The sequence below is a fragment of the Lepidochelys olivacea genome, assembly GCF_965140295.1.
Source record: "Lepidochelys olivacea isolate rLepOli2 genome assembly, chromosome: 3".
NCBI classification, from domain to species: Eukaryota; Metazoa; Chordata; order Testudines; family Cheloniidae; genus Lepidochelys; species Lepidochelys olivacea.
Genome location: NC_140413.1, coordinates 131,732,890 through 131,753,085, shown reverse-complemented (window position 1 = coordinate 131,753,085; position 20,196 = coordinate 131,732,890). Strand labels below are relative to the sequence as shown.

At 38.5% G+C, this 20,196-nt stretch overlaps 1 protein-coding gene across 2 annotated transcripts in view; it reads right to left on the bottom strand.

The window, feature by feature from the left end:
• Positions 1-20,196, bottom strand: part of NUP133 (nucleoporin 133) — a 69,054-nt gene that overhangs the window by 10,468 nt on the left and 38,390 nt on the right. For both annotated transcript variants that reach the window (XM_084624146.1, XM_084624147.1), the window contains exons 17-22: positions 18,774-18,873; positions 10,019-10,270; positions 8,546-8,679; positions 7,140-7,298; positions 2,243-2,378; positions 532-650 (exon numbers count right to left, since the gene is read on the bottom strand). In XM_084624146.1, the coding sequence (XP_084480272.1) occupies positions 532-650; positions 2,243-2,378; positions 7,140-7,298; positions 8,546-8,679; positions 10,019-10,270; positions 18,774-18,873 (900 nt within the window). The remainder of the gene's footprint in view (positions 1-531; positions 651-2,242; positions 2,379-7,139; positions 7,299-8,545; positions 8,680-10,018; positions 10,271-18,773; positions 18,874-20,196) is intronic.

Below are 20,196 nucleotides of genomic sequence, written 5' to 3'. Positions count from 1 at the left end.
AAGTGAGGGACAAAGGAGAGAAAGTCAGCTCTACCAGTGATTGTTGGCTGGATTTGCTGTAGGGGATCAAAGACTTTCTCTTGGCTCTCAGTGCAGTTGGTCATCAAAATCCCCCCTTCCTGGTTGCAGCCCTCCCCTCTTCCACTTTGCAGCATCCCTGTCTTCCAAAGGTGAAAAGTTCTGGGTCCCTTCTGCTTCTTAAACCAGACTCCAAGTTATCATTTATCCACACAGTGCCCCAATCCAATAGCTCAGCTCTTGATGCTGTTCTGATTTGCTCCATGCATCATGACAGTGCACATGTTCAACCAGGAAGCTAAAGCAGGAACTGGAAGCAATACCTTAGAGTTTAATCATAAGCCATAACGGAGGCTTAAGTATAAATAACCAATTCATATTTTACAACTGAGGGTGGGATGGAAACCATCCTTTAAACAACAAAAAGACAATTCAATTCTGATCTTCTCACCAATTCTATTGAAAATATAGGCACATAGGTAAACTTTAGCTAAGAAAATTTGAGATACATACATCGATAAGCTGAGGTGCAGTCAATACAGGCATGACACTGAGGTTCAACTGTTTATCAGCCAGCAGTTGTTCAGGTAAGGTCTCCTGATGCAACAGAAAACGCTCCTGTTCTGATATTTCTTGCATTTAGTTAGGGAGAAGAATATTTCACATTATTATTTATATTATGAGCATTGAACATACAAATAAATTCTGACAAGTCACAAAACTATTCAGGTTTACAAAGTTATTTGTCTTAAAGAGTGCATTTATTTAGGGTTTTTTTAATTATTTGTATTACAGAAGCACACAGACTCCCCAACTGAGACTGGGACCCTCATTTGCCAAGCACTGTACAGAGACAGTTCTTGTTCTGAAGGGAGTACAGTTTAAATAGCCAAGAGAAAAGGTGGGAGAAAGGATGTATTAACATAGAGAGATTAGGTGACTAGCCCACAGTCACATAGGTAGTCTCTGGCAAAACCGGGAACTCAAGCCAGATCTCCCGAGTTCCTAACTCTTAAACCACAAGACAGACCATTCTCTCTCTCATTTGGGGCTCTCATCATTACGTTTCAAAGGCATTTCTTCACATCAGCCTGTCTATATGTTTCCAGAGTGGCTGCTTCTCCAATGTGCAAAACAACTTTTTAAGTTCAAAATTTGATGCTGCCAATTTATTTTATTTAAAAAGTTTATGTAGGATATTAAACATATTAAAAGCTGAAGCACACAGTTTCAAAAAGTCTGCTTAGTTACCATTAATATCCTTTGTAAATTTAATATTATTTCACTTGGGGTTGTACAGATAACTGTTCACCTCCCTACAAAAACTGAAAGAGGAGCTTTATACATCCCCAGTCTGAGCATTTTAATTAAAAATGCAAGTTAAGATGACAATAGTGTTGATATGCAGTGAACTGTCATTAAGTTTAAAAACACAGATAACAGGAAAGGGATGATTCAAGAACAGCCATAAATAGGTACTAAAACAAATAAACAAAATACTATTGTATTAGCGATTTTGTGAAGTATGTTGCAATGCTCCCCGATTGGCAATATTACAGCAGCTATTCCTGAAGAATCTTTCATGAGCCTTTCCACAATCTGGTAGTAAAGACGCAGCAATAGTTACTATCACCAGAAAGGTAGATTACATTTTAAAAACTGGGGCAAGGTGCAGAACCTGTATAACCACTTGGAAAAGGGACAGGTGCTCTCAACCTCAATGGGTTTTGAATTAAAGTATTACGAAACCATGTCCCTACCAAAAAAATTTAAGTGACATTTAAAATAAAAACTGACAATCCAAATTAACAGCACACATGCTTAGACTTTCACATTGCAAATAAAGGAAAACTGACAGGCTTTTAAAGTTGCTAAGGCTTTCTCCTGCAACTACATGAGGGCATGTAGCACCATGTAACCTCACCTCCAAAGGCAGTCAACATAAGGCTCCAAGAAATGATCAGAGGTGGTTTTGGGTTTTTTTAAATTGCAGTAGTTTTATTAACCTATTTACCAGAGTAGCTGATAGAGCCTTTTAAAAAATAACTATACACCTGTGAACTAGGGTCCAAATTTTCCAGTGACACTAGACAACACTGATGGTGAAAACTTCCAAAGCGCCAGCACTAAGGATTTAACTTTACTATGTGTAACACTTTAATAAGATTCTGATTAAAGAAATCCATTATCTTGCTGTTTTCTTTGCTCTGGTCTTATTTCTTACCTTCTATTTTTTCTTGCAGTAAATCCTCTGAAAAGTCAGATGCCAATGCAGCTAGTTTACTCAAGCCAAGAAGACTTTTCTTCTTTGCAAAGTATCTGGTCTCCACATTTGCCAAAGCCTGCAGCGTTCTGTGAGCCTAAAGTTAAGAAGGGTATTAGAAATAACAAAGGCACATGGAGAAAGAGAATAGATGGAATCCTTTAGAACTAAACCCTTATGGCTATTTTTTCTTTAAACCCCTCCCCCCAAGATTTTATAGGCTGTAACACTCCAAAAAAAAAAAAAAAAAAAGTTGCACAACTTGGAAACTGAAGTTCTGCATTTCACTGTTCAGGACATGTGGCAATAAGACTTCAATATTGATGCAAAAGTGGTATTAGTAAAATTATTGCAATTTTTTTAAGTTGTTACAAACTTGTCTGTGTCTTTTAATACATATAGCTACAAGAATGTTATTTCAAGGATGGTTGGAAGTATAACAATACATATGTTTAGCTAGTTATATTACAAAATGTTAAAGCTAATCAGAGAAATTCCAAAGGTTTCTGCTTCTATCTTCCAACAACAAGCAAATTCCATGCTGACAAACAATGTAAACATTCACATTTTAGGAAAAAACCTGCTTGTGAAAGAAATGCAGGGTGTGTGTTATCAGATCAATAAATCTTGGTAAAGTGGGCTCTAATAACCCCACCCTCTTGCAAGAAAACCTGTTTATGTTCTTAAAAACTTTAACAAAAACATATGATGTTGAGATATTTTAAACTCTTGTTTATTTCTTAATACTGAAATGACAAACACCTTTGTGAAATGCAGACTTGAAAATATGTTAGCTAATGCAATACTCCTAATATAGCTCCTGATGTCATTGCTGTAAAATGCTTTACGTACCAACATGAAATTTAATGACCTTGCTAAATTAGTGTAAGATGACATTTAAGTATAGAATATTTATATTAATGATGAATGAATGAATTAGCAGCAGTGCACAAGCAAACCCTCACCCAATGGAGGAAGACAAAAAAAAGTCACAGTTCCAAAAACTGTCATGTGGAATCAACAACTTAAGCTGAAGACTTTCTGAAAGTTATTTAATTTTAAAATATTATTTTGGGAACTAAAAAGATCTCTTATAGAAGTGTTTAGACTTTTTGAAAACAATTTCATTTCCTATCAAACTAATAAAATTGAAAGAATATCTCAGAATAGACATTACAGATCTAGAATGGACTGATTAAAAAGAGAATTAAAACTTTCAAAGCTAGTTATCTGATGGTTTCCTGTTACAAGAACAAAGGCAATTAAAGAAATGTTGCATATTCATTAAACAGACTGCATATTTCAGGAGCTGAAAGGGTCACCTAGGTCAACCCCAAAGGCATGAAGCTAATGTAAAGATAGCAACTGACTTGAATCTAAACAAGTCTGTAAGTGATGTGTTTTCCTATAATTTCATGATAATAAGAAGGAAAAGGGTATAAAAACTCAGAAGTGAGCACACACCCCACACACACCCTGTGTTACCCTGCTCAACAGACCCTGTTACACAGCACTCTATAAACAAGCTGCCACAGACAGATAAGAAAAAAACAGAGAAGACTCAAGAAGAAACCAAACTATGGAAAACCTCCCCAAGACTTCAACATGGATTGATGAGAGGAATTTAACTAAGAAACTGCCACGGGATTATATTTAAAACTCTTGCAATGATTTTGTTGGAATATCAAAATGCTGAACGGCTAACAGTTTCTTCTGTTAATCACTAAGTGCTTAGACCACGTATTTCTGGAAAGCAAAAAGGGACTAAATATTGGTAAACCGATAAATAGTGGGATGTAACTGGATTTAAGATTCTTAATATTTATAATTGGCCTGTTTTAAGACAGCTCCTTAAATGGCTTCTTCTAAGTAACTAATTTAAGTATTTTCTTCAATTTCATAGAATTTAGTTAAGATTGCTTATTTTGCCCAACAATAAACGGTTTGGTTATCTATAATAATTACACAGGCTTCATTTGCCCCTAAATTATTTTTCCCATACATTGTGGCACTCTGTACTTCAAAGCAGCACCACTGTCATACAGTTATGATACATTTTGTACAAACAATGCCTTGTGAGGTATAATTTTAAAAGTCTTGATCTGTTGAACATTAATATCCTGTTGGATTGTATGTGCTATACTTGTAAGTGAGGTTATGAAGTTTTGCTACGTGAGTGTTACTGAAAAATGTTGTTAGATTGGGAACACACACAACCAGCCTTTCAGGTACAACAATAGAGTTGCCAGACGTACTGATGGCCCACTGAAGGGAATCCACTCTCCCAATGACCATCTCAGCGAGTGCACGTATATAGTGGAGACTGCTTGACCCACGTCATAGCAAAAGATCTTTCCAGCAAACTGGAAGAAACTATAAAGAGGGGAAGTGACATCATGACTTGGCCTCACTTCCCCCACAACTCAACACCTGGAAACATATCTGGAAGATAAAGATTTTGAACTGGAGAGTGGTCCCAGGCTGAAAGAGAGTTTCAGCCTGTGTACTGAAGATCTGTGACCTGTTTGTACCATCTATCAGGGTGAGACACTGCTTGATTCAAGTTCTGTCTAGTCTATAGAACTCAGATTGCGAATTTACTTTTATTTCTTAGGTAACCAGCTTTGATCTCTATACGTACTATTTATAACCACTTAAAATCTATCTTTCTGTAGTTAATAAATCTGTTTTATATTTTACCTAAAACAGTGTGTTTTGGTTGAAGAGCCTGGGAAAACTCAGCTCAGCTTATGAAGACTAATGTGTGTCCTCTCCACATAGAAGGAGGGGCAGACTGAGTAATGAACTTACACTGGTCAGGCTTCTGACCAGGGCGAGACAGTACAGTTCTGAGATGCAAGGCTAGGGAGCTGGGGGGAATTGGCTGGAGCCTCTCTATTGTTGGTTCATGAGTGGCTGGGAGAAGCATGCATGTAACTCAGTTGGGTGTGTCCCTGCCTGTGAATGTCTGTGCAAGTACAGTACCTGCCAGAGGTTTGGAGCTTGCCAACAGCATCACAGTATAAGAGGCAGCCCACATTGGTGGGACAGAGGACTCAGCAGCCCCACAGTCCAGGTTGCACTCGGGAACCCTGTCACATACATAAACAGTTTTAAGTATCTAATAAGATACTAAAACTGAATTCACAAATTTCGTCTCAACTTATCAAGAGGAAAGCACCCCGCCAGAGATGATGTAATTGCTGTTAAAAGCTCTCCACAGAAAGACATACAGAAGAGAGTACAAACAGAAGTAACCAGTTTATTATTTGTGGTCAATGAATCATTTGTGTTGTTTAGTTTAATGCTTTCTTTAATAATAAAATAGCCATGGTTAATAGTTATGATTATTTTGCTTGGTCTTGATCACAGTGTTCCCCTAAGGTATGTAAATAAAACACTCTGACTAAACAGTGGGCTGAGTTGGCAGAAAGATAAATAATTAGTAAGAGCTGGCCTACCCTTTTTCTTGTTTCTCTAAATATTTTTTAGTAATTTCTAAAATAAAATTACCTGGCATCCAACAATTATAGCTACCCCATTTCAGCCCACAGAGATAAGACAGATCTTTATTCCTATACTATGTTCAACAATTTAAAATGTGTGTTTCATTGCTAGTCAAGAAAAACTGTCACGTGATTAAAGGATCAAGTAAGCAGATGAATTGCTACTTTACACACTAAAGCACTGACTTTATTCAAATAAGCGCAAATACCGTATCAGAATGAGCTTAAAGGAGCAGTCTGACATGCAGACTGATTCACTTGTTACTTCAGGAATGTTTACTTAGCTAGAAACTGAAATTTATGTACAATCCTGAGGTAAAAAGTGAATCCTTGCCTATACATCTGGTATGTCAGACATGGGAGTGGAAAAATTCTGGTACGAAAATATATTAATTCAGAAATTAGTCTAACACTTTCAGTTCTTTTCTGGGTTCCCTGCTCATCTATTCCTTTGAAAAGAAAAATTTCAGTCCATGTGAATAGGATGTCAGTTGTATTTTCCAAAAAATATTAACATGTTATGTTCATATTCTACCCAGAGGAAAACAAAGTAATTTAACTCCCACTGCTACAAATCTCTATTAACTCAGTATATATTGACGATTTTTAGCTCCTTTGGTTTACAGAGTCATTGAAACTCATATTACAGCTCTACAATGCATGGGTGGGGGATATGTTATTCCATATTTTATACAAGAAATGTACACATGGGTTGAAATTAATAGTTTCTGGTTAATGGCTGGGAAAACAAACTAGCACCATGGAGTTCTACTCAGGGGGTGGATGAAGGGAAGTGGGCCCATGAATCAAGAAAAATGGGTGGGAGGAGACAAGGAAGAGAACAGTGAGAAGTAGGGGGAGGAAAATTTGTCAACGAACTGGGCAATAAAGATCAAAATTTCGAAGATCACTGAAATCAACCCGAATATAGAAGAAGCCAGTTTCAAAACCTATATGCACATTACTCATGCTCATCATTTAAAGGTAACTTGTAAATAATTTTAAAAATTGGACTAGTGACTTTTTTTGTTTCTTTACAATGTATAAAAAAGTTGGAAAGGATGATTTAAAAAAAGATTTACCACCTTTTAAAATATCAAGAATGTCAACTTAGGGTTTCCCTGGTTTTGCTGGAAGACTTATTGACAGCGTTAGGAAATATTAATTGTGACCGCTTTTACCTTAATTGAAGGTGTGAAGGGTGTTATTCTAATAAAAGCTTCCTTGATCCAAAATATTAGTTAGTGACATCAAAGAGTTGTGACTAGTACACCCTTACACTTGTATGTGTATTCAACAAATTGTTAGTTTTAAAACAAACACTTCTCATATAAAATTAACTGAAATCCTACCTTTTCCAAATCTTGACTATTGATTTCATGTAACCAGCTGAGATGCTCATGAGCTTGCAAGAAACTAGCCAGCTGTCCATGCTGAGCAATAGGCTGAGATAACAGCTTTCCTCGCTTTCCTTTTTCTAAGTACCAACGAAACAGGAAATCTGAAAAATTCTAAAGATTACAGGAGCACGAACACATGTTAAAAACTGATGTCAGTTTTTGTGTCCAATTTAGTTTCAACACAAATGCTATACAGACCACAGGCGGTTAGAACATGGATTTACCTGCTCAACAAAACCAGAGGGAAAAGTGTTTAACAAAATCCCAGTGAAAAAGCTAGTGTTTTGATCAAAAATATAAGTGTCTATGGAAGAGGATCTACACCATTCTCTCTACATATTTTAAGCTATAAGCAGCTCAATATTTTTGTCTCAGTAGGAACATCCTTAGTATGAACTTTAGTTGTTACAGATTACATCTTTGTTCTTACATCTTTGTTCTTCTGGAAAGTTCATTGCCATCAATAAGCAAACTGATTAGGCAGGGAAAGTAGAATTTTACTTTGGAAGTCTGCCATAGGGATCTGAGTGGAGAACTTGCCCCTTGTTATGAATTATTCTCACATGCAGAATCATTGTCCATAAAATGCATTCAAGACTGTGATCTATTAATTCTCAAATTTCAACAAACTGTGTACACATTGCTTATGATTACCACACACAGCGTTTTACTATATTTTGACCAAATTATTTCTAACTCAACAGTTATAATAAAAACAAAAGGATTCTTTTGTTTGTATCTTTTCGGTGTGATATATAAGACCACTGTAAAGAATCACCTTACTATAAGACTTTAAATTAGATGCATGATTGTGGAAGTCTCTCACACACTTGCAAAGACAGAAGACTTCCAGAACACAACAAGTAACTTTACCTTGTGCATATACTTGCAAGACTTAGAAATAGATTAGGATTGAACATATGTTATGTAGTACAGGTGAGTCAAACAATTTAAAACATTTTACTGTATTGCCAAAGTGACTCAAAAGAAAATGACTAAAAATAGAAAAAAGGAGATAAAAATTGTTAGTAACTAAACTGACTACTGAATCTCCTATTTAAATTCATATCCTGAAGCTAACAGGATATCTGAAGAGGGACACCACATACTAAACAAGTTAAAATCCCATTTCTAGATACAATCTTTTTGTTCAGCAAGATTACTTTTACTTTTGTACCACTCAGAATGGAGAATCAAAAGAACAGGAAAATAATTTTTTAAATATAAAAACCTAAGATATCAAAGGTCTATTAACTGGATTTTGAAAGCCTAAAATTACCATCAGTATTTTGTTGGCAATGATTTATATCCCGTTTTAATGCAGAAGAAATGTCTAAATGAGTGAGAAAAAAAGTTACCTGATCTGCAAACTGTGTCATATAACGTTGTAGTCTGGCCTGATTATCAGTCTGCTCACACATTTGTACCAAGATATCGAAGTCACAGTACTTCTCTGCTAAAGCAGCTGCCAGCTGGTACTGTCCTAGGGAAACTAGGGAAGCCAAAAAAGAAACAAGTCAATCAAACACACTCGTCTTTGTCTGTAAGAGGATGCATGTTGTCTTGGACCACAATAATAAAAATAATTCAAAATCTCTGCAATAGAAAAATAGCTGTATATCAAGTATGCATTCATTTGAGCTTTCAAACCACAACTGATATGCGTGCTTATGTAAACATGCATAAACGTATCATATATACAGTAAGTAGCACAATAAACCCAGGGAGATTTTCAGAGCCACAAAGGCCTGTTAGGCACCCAGCTACCTCTGAAAGTAAGCACACCACTCCCATTTTCACATTTGAAATTCTTTGCTGTCATAAATATTTACAGTTCATAATCAGGCATCACAAGTGAGAAAGTAACAAGACAAGACATTTTGTCGATGTACAGAACAATTATAAGGACTACAAGATTAATATACACAATACGTTATTGGTCACTTCTATTTTGATACAATGAAAGTCAAGAAAAATGAGGGCCATCACTGTGCTGCTAAGGAAATTAAAGCTTTAAACTGAATACAATGCTACAGAGCTTGTACATATTTACACGCTACCAGAATATATGTATGTTAGTATAAAAATACTAACACATGCAATTTCTTTACTTAGAACAGAATTTTCAAAGACTTCCCTGATGATAATTTTAAAAGCTGATTGATTTAATATTCAACTGTTCTATTAATTTAATTCATTTTAAGCCTTAAAAAACATCAGGTTCATAAACTTACCAAATGTTGTGCTACCTATTATAAGGGAGCACTGTTTCCAAGATGACATTATTCAACCCAAAATATTTTGGCTACATCAATGACAAGTTAAGCTATGATTATTAAAATCATACACAATTACCATTATACAATTATAATATTTATGCTGCTAGATAAATGTTTGATAAATATTCAAACAGACTTATGGCTAGTGGCAACAAAGTAGGCTTACTTAGAAATATATTTTAAAGCTATTTTCATCCGACACTGTCAAGTCACATCAAGTTCCTGGCATCAGGCTATGCAATAAATAATTGGAAAGAATGCACTGAATTTACAATTCAGGAAGGAGACTTCTGTCTGCTACATAGGTTTGATTTAGGATCATTACAATAAGAATTCAATTTTCTTCAATCTATTTCTACATCTAATTTCCCATAAATGGTACAAACAAACCAACAACTAATATGCTGCACAGAAATGGCATTTTACTCTTGATATGGAACTTTTTTTTTTTTTTTTTAAACTTTCTGTATTTGCTTGGATCCAAACATTCCATGCATTGTTTCCTAGATGAATGGTTAATCCTTAGACTAAAGAAAAGAGATCAGCACTTACGAAGAGGAGACAAAAGTTCCGATCTTTTCTGAACATATTCCATTTCCAGATTATTGTATCTATCTTGATCAGCAGGCCGGTCCACAGATTTAAGCTGAGAAACAAAGCCATCTAGAAAGCAATCTAGCAGAGCCACCAACTGTTCAGCCACAATGCTACGGAGGTTACTGTCCACTTGAGGATAAACAACCTTCAGAATAATTCCATGCTGACGTACTATTGCTGTTCGTATGCCAGCTGGACCATTAGATGCTTGGAAAGACAAAAAACAGTGAACATTAAAAAACATTAGATTCTATAATTAGCTTGTGACTTTATGTATGATAATATGAAGGGAGCACAATTATAGGCATTAAAGAGACAGATATACCACCACATGCAAAATACAGACTTAGCAATTTTCTTTTAATTTCAAGACTAAAGGGACACTCTACTTACAATCTACCTTTTTATCTCATTTTTTTAAAACACATACTAGTGTTACAAATAGCACCTCATATTACATTATCTAAAAGATTGTAGTGTCTTTCACATTTTCAGTGTTTTCTTTGTGCTTCTGTCAGTGCCTGCACGTGAACCAGACAAGCATGAGACATTATCACACTGGTACAGTACTCTGGGAACCCACATGTACACAATTCCCCAGAGGGTGTTTAAAGGGAACATAACAAAAACGGAGCTGCTGATGTCTTAGTTCAGCTGGCTGCTGCTTTTTCACTATTTTTCATTGGTATAAATCATATAATTTCTGAATTTCTATATTATTTTTTTTTAAATTATGCACAATGTCAAGATCCCAAAGGAGCAAAAGAAAGTAAGAGAGCAGTGGCAGAGGTGGTGTTCCTCCCCTCCCTGTGATCCTGAGACAGAACTAAGCAGTAGGGAAGTAGTGTGCACTTATGAGCTAGGGAAGGAACTTTTTCTTGGGACATTTCCATAGAGCTGGGGGAATACAACTGGATCTGGCTAACGCTTCTTGAGAACTATCCAAAGGCCAACAAATAGCAGGGGGAGTCCTTCCACAGATCTAGAAGGAAAGTGAATGGGGAATCTTTTACTCCAGTTCTTGTCAGCAAAGCAGGAATGTACTGGAAGGCCAGAGCAGATGGATTAGGAGGTGCATAAGCTTCTGTGAGACGTAGCTAGGAACCTGTTTGAGCGGAAGAGGGCCTGGAGGCTGGAAATGTCTTATTTAGAGCTGTGATGGCTATGTACACCGCTGCTAGTGTGACTCAAATACCAGCGGGGAAACAGAAAATATGGAGAAAAAATATATTAAAATATTCCCATTTTTCTTTTACATTATTAATACGAAGCATTAATTCTAACCTTCCCATTTTATCCACAGGTTAACTCTGAGCCCCTAACTTGTTATGCCATTCATACAATATAAACCAAGTACAACTAAGCAATTTTGCTTTTAAGTAATCAACCAATTTACATACCATAAATATAGACTGACATGCTGACATTGACACATACTAAATTTATAACTGATTACAAGAGATTTGGTGAGCAATAGGAAAAAATTCAATCAGAAAAAAAAATGAAAACAAGTGTATATTGGGATTTTTTGGACCTGTTTTATTTTAATAATTTAATTTTAAAAAGTATAAAGATCAGAAAATATTCTGAAACTGTTATGAGGCACTGCAAACAGCTCTAACTATTACAGGACAGTGGTTGTCAAGTTTTAGTCTACCAAACTGTTTGTCACAAGTTTCTGCATGCATCAGTGTAGCAAACTCCAACACACAGAGCAAATTACTTCCCAGAGTTACTTCAGCAGCAAATTATTTCCCAGAGTTACTATCCATGCCAATGCTAATTCAGCTGCATCAATGGGTGCTCTGACAAACAAATCTTCAGTGGCTTCCAGAGATTTTAACCCGTGCCAAGTAAACACTTCCACTGGAGAAGCAGCAAATATACATGAGAACAGAATCAAACTAACAAGTGACTTCAAAATCAGAGCAGTAGAGGTTGCAAGAACGAGGAGGAGAATAAATGTTATCTCCTCTCCCATAGGGACTTAAACAGTAACAACATTCATCACATTAAAGCGAGTATTTTCATCTTATCTTCCTCCTACTCCTCTGCGTCCTCCTCACATTGCTCCAACCCTCATTCCCTCTGGAGACCTGCTTTGCTGACTGGCCTAGTAAGGGAAACTGGAGAAGGTGATCTAGGTCATTTGCAGGAAGGGTGTGAGTAGCTCCTAGAGCAGTGCCAGAATGCCCAATAAAGTGGTAAGCCAAATGGATAGAGCTGGGTAGGTGTTGAGGCTCAAAGGTGAAGTTTGCCAAGGAACAGGTTGAGGAGGGAGATCTGAACATCTGGAGAAAGGTCTTTGCTTGATGCTATCGGGAAAGAAGGGGTGGGAGAAGAGGAAGAAGAGTATATTTGTCCTACAGATGGTTATGACCTCTCTCTAATGAGACAGAGAATACTGGTGTTGAAGGCTTGATTCTTTTTGTTACTGGGAAGGTCAGTGCTTGGTAACCAAGCTGGTGCTGGTGTCTCAAGGACTGTAGCTGAACTATCTGCTGGTACTGCTGAAGATTTTTGTATCAGTGTTGGGTCTGGTACCAAGGGTCTTGATGACAACAGGGAGTCATTGTCAGTAATGAGTTTTGGTGTGGGAGTGGACCTGATTTTGCTTGGAGCTGGGTGGAGCAAAGAGTCTGCTCACACTAGGCAGTCTGAAGAGATTAGACTTTTCGGGTCACTTAACAAGAATCAGAAACCCATGACTTTGTTTCGTTTTTTTGTTCTCTCTGGGAAACAGGACTGCTAGTAGAGCCATCCTTAGAAAGCAGCTCAGATGTGCCCTGCCTTGATGTGGTGTAAGTGTTATATTGGATCACATTAAAGAAGTTTTGTATTAAAATCACAAATGAATTTGATTTCCTATAGTTTAAATTCCAGGGTATTACTAATTAAGAGGTCTCTTGGTTTTTGGTCTCTTATTTTTACTGTTTCTCACCCTCTCTGTGTGAAACTTGCAAGCTGCTAATTGTGTTAGTACATCCTAAGGCAGAGTCTGTTCTCAAAGCAATACTTTGTAACAACTATTCACACAAGAGAGAGACTCAAAGCGATACTTTGTAACAACAGAAACTGCACACAGAGACTCCCCGCCCTTTTGTTGTATTAATCTCGCTTTCTTAACAACTATGATTAAAACAGAGATAAAGGATGTACATGATGGCTGCTTGGTGTGGATAATAAATGAATGATCAGGGAGGTGCCAGCCTAAGAATCCAGTGTCAATTGGCTGAAGAAGGCATCAAGTGGAAACAACCAGACGACTCCCAGAGGGCAGACTGGAATCCACCCAACAGCCTCAAGGATGGGAGAGCCGAAGAATAAGATAACATCTTGCAGCACAGAGCCATCAGGAATGTGCCATCTGCTGATTGATTCAGCAACAGCATGATGAAGCAATTCCCATAGACTGGCATAGGAAGAAATTCCTATAAAAATGGACTCTAGAAAATGAGAACTTTGGGGTCTGATTCTGCAAACCAACTTCCAGGAGTGTCAGATGTGCATCTGACAAGGCCCTGCTCCCTCCTCGTGTCCAGGCTACCTGGCCAGTGGCTTGGCATGAGCAACTCTAAGGCTGGTATCTATGATAACAACCTTGCAGAACTTGTGTGTGTGTGTATGAATGAATGTGTGAATAAATATGAAATTGAATGGAATGTTATAGCTATAACTAACTGCTTACTATGATTCTTTCTGTATTCACAATAAATGTGGCATTTTGCCTTTTCCCCTTTAATAAGATCCTGCTGGTTTTTATTTTATTGGTATAACATAAGTGAGACAGAGCTTTGGCACCAGGCATGCAGCCAGTGCTGAAATAGGTTTGGAGTGTTGAGAGGAGCTGAAAGGGTTGATGCCCTTTTCTTGATACAGGTAATGGGAGTATCCATACCCCAAGGAATGCTGAACGATGGGTATCCCTGGGAAGAGCATCCCTTTTTGGAGTTTGAGAAGCATTTTCAGAATCTTGTGGACTGCTCCAACACGTAGAATTTTAACTAAGTATCTGCAGAGAAGTGGTTCTGATGGAGAAGGATCTGCATACAGAGCAATATCACTTTAAAAACTAACTAGACTAACTACCTTAATTATCAGTTTAGAAGAAAAGGCACTATGATGCAGAGTGCAGCAGACACCACAGAGATAAGTCTTGCTCAGGGTGGATAAAAATCAATGATTAAAAAAAAATTGAATTTTTTTTAAATCAATTTTTTTGATAAAATGCTTTTTGAGGGAAAAAACCTATCTAAAGATAGTTTTAATTAAGATACATTATAGCTCAAAGATATCTCATCATGGAATAGAGATTATAAATTCTAATTCTATAGTATGAGACAATATATTCATGTAATGTTTTGTAAATGAGTTCCAATAGTTCATGGATTAGGGACCCAATCTTATGGGGTTCCAGGGACTTCTCTATAGAAAGATTAACCTAAATAATCTACCCACCCAATGAGACTCAATACTCAGTCTAGAAGATAACATCAGAGATGCTTAGTTTTGCAGTTCTCAAACTGTGGATTTGTGTCTCCAGAGATAACATGCTTGTTAACAGCAAAAAATGGTAGTTGTTTTTTAAAAGTTTGTGTTTTTTTAAAAAAACTATTTAACTATTTTAGTTTAAAACAATTAACAAAAACAAACCTGATTTTAAAAAAACTTGAATGTTTAAATTCAAAAATTCATATGTTTTGTTAAAATATGTTTGCTGTTGAAGAAAAAAAATCCAGAATGCATAACGTTGTTGTTTTAGTTAAATAAAACAATTTAAATGTCTATTTGGTGATGTTCTCCTCCTAATACAGCATGGCAAGAAAATCCTCCAAATATTAATGATTAACCTGTTGAATTGGAGATAGTCATTGGGAGGTGAACTTCATAAATATCTGCTTCAATTACCTTTGGTAAATGAAATAACCAAACAATCATTCATTTTCTGATATAGCTGTAAAACTAATTTGAAAAGTTTTCAAAATATATCACTTTAAAAACGTATACCGTGTACCTTCTAAACACGAAACCTACATCTATCTCCGAGTTGTGAAGAATATGTATTAAGGTTGTAACAACTAACAAGAATGAACTTTTATGTAGAAATCCATGATTAAATCGAGTCGTCCTGACTAGTGATTTAAATCAAATCTACCCTGGTCTTGCTGCCACAGGTGGCAAGTGGGAACAGAGGTGATCAAAGCCAATCTGATCTACATGTGCCCTTAGACATGGGGGTCACCATGACATGCAGGACATAGACATAACACCAACGAACGTTGCTGTTCAGAAGATTTTGATTTTGGGTACATGAGGCATATGCATACCGTAAGAGGGGTCCATTTGGACAAAGGCTGGAAGAAAAACGTTAAAATGTTTACTTTACAAAACTTGTTCTGACAAGTTTTCACAGCATTGCATCCTGAGTAGCAAAGCACAAATACTCAACATAACCTCATAACCTCAGCCGTGCAGAACGCAATGCCATCCACAGCCTCAGAAACAACTCTGACATCATAATCCAAAAGGCTGACAAAGGAGGTGCTGTTGTCATCATGAATAGGTCGGAATATGAACAAGAGGCTGCTCGGCAGCTCTCCAACACGAGTTTCTACAAGCCATTACCCTATGATCCCACTGAGAGTTACCAAAAGCAACTACAGCATTTGCTCAAGAAACTTCCTGAAAAAGCACAAGATCAAATCCGCACAGACACACCCCTGGAACCCCGACCTGGGATAAACCTGGAAATCCTGGGCGCCCCATCATCTCAGGCATTGGCACCCTGACAGCAGGATTGTCTGGCTATGTAGATTCCCTCCTCAGGCCCTACGCTACCAGCACTCCCAGCTACCTTCGAGACACCACTGACTTCCTGAGGAAACTTCAATCCATCGGTGATCTTCCTGATAACACCATCCTGGCCACTATGGATGTAGAAGCCCTCTACACCAACATTCCACACAAAGATGGACTACAAGCCGTCAGGAACACTATCCCCGATAATGTCACGGCTAACCTGGTGGCTGAACTTTGTGACTTTGTCCTTACCCATAACTATTTCACATTTGGGGACAATGTATACCTTCAGATCAGCGGCACTGCTATGGGTTCCCACATGGCCCCACAGTATGCCAACATTTTTATGGCTGATTTAGAACAACGCTTCCTCAGCTCTCGTCCCCTAAAGCCCCTATTCTACTTGCGCTATATTGATGACATCTTCATCATCTGGACCCATGGAAAAGAAGCCCTTGAGGAATTCCACCATGATTTCAACAATTTCCATCCCACCACCAACCTCAGTCTGGTCCAGTCCACACAAGAGATCCACTTCCTGGACACTACAGTGCTAATAAACAATGGTCACATAAACACCACCCTATACCGGAAACCTACTGACCGCTATTCCTACCTGCATGCCTCCAGCTTTCACCCTGACCACACCACACGATCCATCGTCTACAGCCAAGCTCTGCGATACAACCGCATTTGCTCCAACCCCTCAGACAGAGACAAACACCTACAAGATCTCTGTCAAGCTTTCTTACAACTACAATACCCACCTGCAGAAGTAAAGAAACAGATTGATAGAGCCAGAAGAGTTCCCAGAAGTTACCTACTACAGGACAGGCCTAACAAAGTCACAAAGTTCAGCCACCAGGTAACACCATCTTGGCCACTTTGGATGTAGAAGCCCTCTACACCAACATTCCACACAAAGATGGACTACAAGCCGTCAGGAACACTATCCCCGATAATGTCACGGCTAACAACCGCATTTGCTCCAACCCCTCAGACAGAGACAAACACCTACAAGATCTCTGTCAAGCATTCTTACAACTACAATACCCACCTGCAGAAGAGTTCCCAGAAGTTACCTACTACAGGACAGGCTAACAAAGAAAATAACAGAACGCCACTAGCCGTCACCTTCAGCCCCCAACTAATACCCCTCCAACGCATTATTAAGGATCTACAACCTATCCTAAAGGATGACCCAACACTCTCACAAATCTTGGGAGACAGGCCAGTCCTTGCCTACAGACAGCCCCGCAACCTGAAGCAAATACTCACCAACAACCACATACCATACAACAGAACCACTAACCCAGGAACTTATCCTTGCAACAAAGCCCGTTGCCAATTGTGCCCACATATCTATTCAGGGGACACCATCACAGGGCCTAATAACATCAGCCACACTATCAGAGGCTCGTATACCTGCACATCCACCAATGTGATATATGCCATCATGTGCCAGCAATGCCCCTCTGCCATGTACATTGGTCAAAATGGACAGTCTCTACGTAAAAGAATAAATGGACACAAATCAGATGTCAAGAATTATAACATTCATAAACCAGTCGGAGAACACTTCAATCTCTCTGGTCACGCAATCACAGACATGAAGGTCGCTATCTTAAAACAAAAAAACTTCAAATCCAGACTCCAGCGAGAAACTGCTGAATTGGAATTCATTTGCAAATTGGATACTATTAATTTAGGCTTAAATAGAGACTGGGAGTGGCTAAGTCATTATGCAAGGTAGCCTATTTCCTCTTGTTTTTTCCTACCCCCCCACTCGCCCCCCAGATGTTCTGGTTTAACTTGGATTTAAACTTGGAGAGTGGTCAGTTTGGATGAGCTATTACCAGCAGGAGAGTGAGTTTGTGTGTGTATGGGGGTGGGGGGGATGTGAGAAAACCTGAATTTGTGCTGGAAATGGCCCACCTTAATTATCATGCACATTGTAGGGAGAATGGTCACTTTGGATGAGCTATTACCAGCAGGATAGTGAGTTTGTGTGTGTAGTTTTTGGGAGGGGGGTGAGAGAACCTGGATTTGTGCAGGAAATGGCCCAACTTGATTATCATGCACATTGTGTAAAGAGTTGTCACTTTGGATGGGCTATCACCAGCAGGAGAGTGAATTTGTGTGGGGGGGGAGAGGGTGAGAAAACCTGGATTTGTGCTGGAAATGGCCCAACCTGATGATCACTTTAGATAAGCTATTACCAGCAGGACAGTGGGGTGGGAGGAGGTATTGTTTCATATTCTCTGTGTATATATAAAGTCTGCTGCAGTTTCCACGGTATGCATCCGATGAAGTGAGCTGTAGCTCACGAAAGCTCATGCTCAAATAAATTGGTTAGTCTCTAAGGTGCCACAAGTACTCCTTTTCTTTTTGCGAATACAGACTAACACGGCTGTTACTCTGAAACTCAACAAAGAAGCAAAGTGAGCAACTGTCAGTTTTTTACTCTTGACAGGGGGCCTTGAACTCTATCCACCTGTTTTAAATAGAGTAAGATATGCTTCATTTTAAAAGTTAGACAAAAAAATCATGATCTTGTCAGCTGGAATCAGGATAGTCTGAAAACAAAGATTAGTTCTGCCTCTCAACTTTTGGCACCTTTGTTTTGTAGCCAGATTCTCAGTATCCAGTGCAACGAGCTTAAAGGAATATCATCAGTAATGGAGAAACCAACCACCCATCCACAAACTAAACCATTAGGTTCTACTATCCATATGCATATCTACATACAAGCTTAGAAGAGAGCATAACAGCACTGTCCAGTTTAATATTCACAGTTCGAGCTAAAGCAAAGACTTCAGAGGATACAGTCAAATGTTCTGAAACACATGAACAGTATTTGCTAATGTTTTAAAACCGATATTAATTTGCCTAACATTTTCACTATTCTCACCTGTCCATGGAACATATTCAGGTTCTCTTTCCGGGAGCTCTCCTGTTTTATATAAAGAGGCTCTAGACTGGCGATACTGGCTGGCAGCTTGTAGCACATCCTGTACAACATTAAATGGACACCTTAAAATCCGGTCAATTTTACAAACTTGAGAAGTATACTTGCTTACGCACTCCTGCCACATTTTCTCTTTCAATCACGTTTTTCCCATGTTAATTTTTTTTCACCCTCTACTGCTGCATACAACTCACAAACAGCAGAAGAGTATGCAGAGGCCTAGCAAGGAGCATTAATGTACATGCGCAGGAGCTGTAAGTTCTCTATCATGCACATCTGCTATCAATAGTCTCCCCCAGGCTGCTAGCCATCCTGCTACTTTTAAGGTTCCCATGACAAGTAGTTCAAGAGGGACAGTCACCATGTACCCTCAATCCCACCCCAGGACTTCAGCTGCCTCCTGAGCTCAGAGGATGTGGCCAACTATATACCCCTGGTCTTTACTGGTCTTTCTTCCTGCTCCTGTGCACCGCTGCAGTTCATGGCCATCACTTCATCATCTCCTTCCTGCTAAAAGGATGCAAAGTAAAGGTGGCAATCCCCCACAAGACTCCCACCTCCATGCTAGCTTCTAGAGACTATTAAGGGTTCCACCAGCAAATGGAGGGCCCCCCCATTACTATTTTACACTAATTTCGGTGCTTCCCAGCTCTGTGAAGGGGTTCATCTTGCCACCTCTACGTCTGTGGAGGCATCCAACCTCCTTCAGCTCCATTAAAAGATCTGGTGGTGATCGTGAGCCTAAGTGCATCTCCTTCCACCTTTCTTCTGGATCCATTGTAAGGTAAAGAGGTGGTTAAACCAACATGACCATGCTTTTCATTACTTTCCTTTCTGCCTCCCTGCAGGAGTTTGGGAAAGGAGAGACTTTCCAAGCCCACGTACTGAAACAGCAACAATTCATGAGTTGCTCTTACTGTTAAGCAGACTCTTTAAATGCCTGGAGAAGTATGTGCATTATAAGCTCTTCCGCAACAGTGCTTGAGTGCCTGATATCATGTGCTTGTTCATGAGACCAGGAAGAAGTGAAACTGATCAATACAGAAGTACACCTTTACACAAAGCTCTGTCAAATGGACAAACTGGGGTGAAATAAATCAGGAAAAATGTTTGAGCTCTAGTAATTGGGCAGGACAGATGTAGTGGAACAAAAGGGAACTGAGACTGAATCAGGTCATCAGGCCCATCATAACAAAGATTAGACTCCTGGGACTTAGCAGGGAGAAAGAAGGCCAAAGTGGGTGATTTGACACATTATTGAGGTCAGTGCCTCTGATTTTCTGGGGCTTGAGCTACCTAAGCACTTGGTTTCTGCCAGAATTCTGAGAGAAATTGGATCTCAAGATAACACTACAGGCCAAAATCA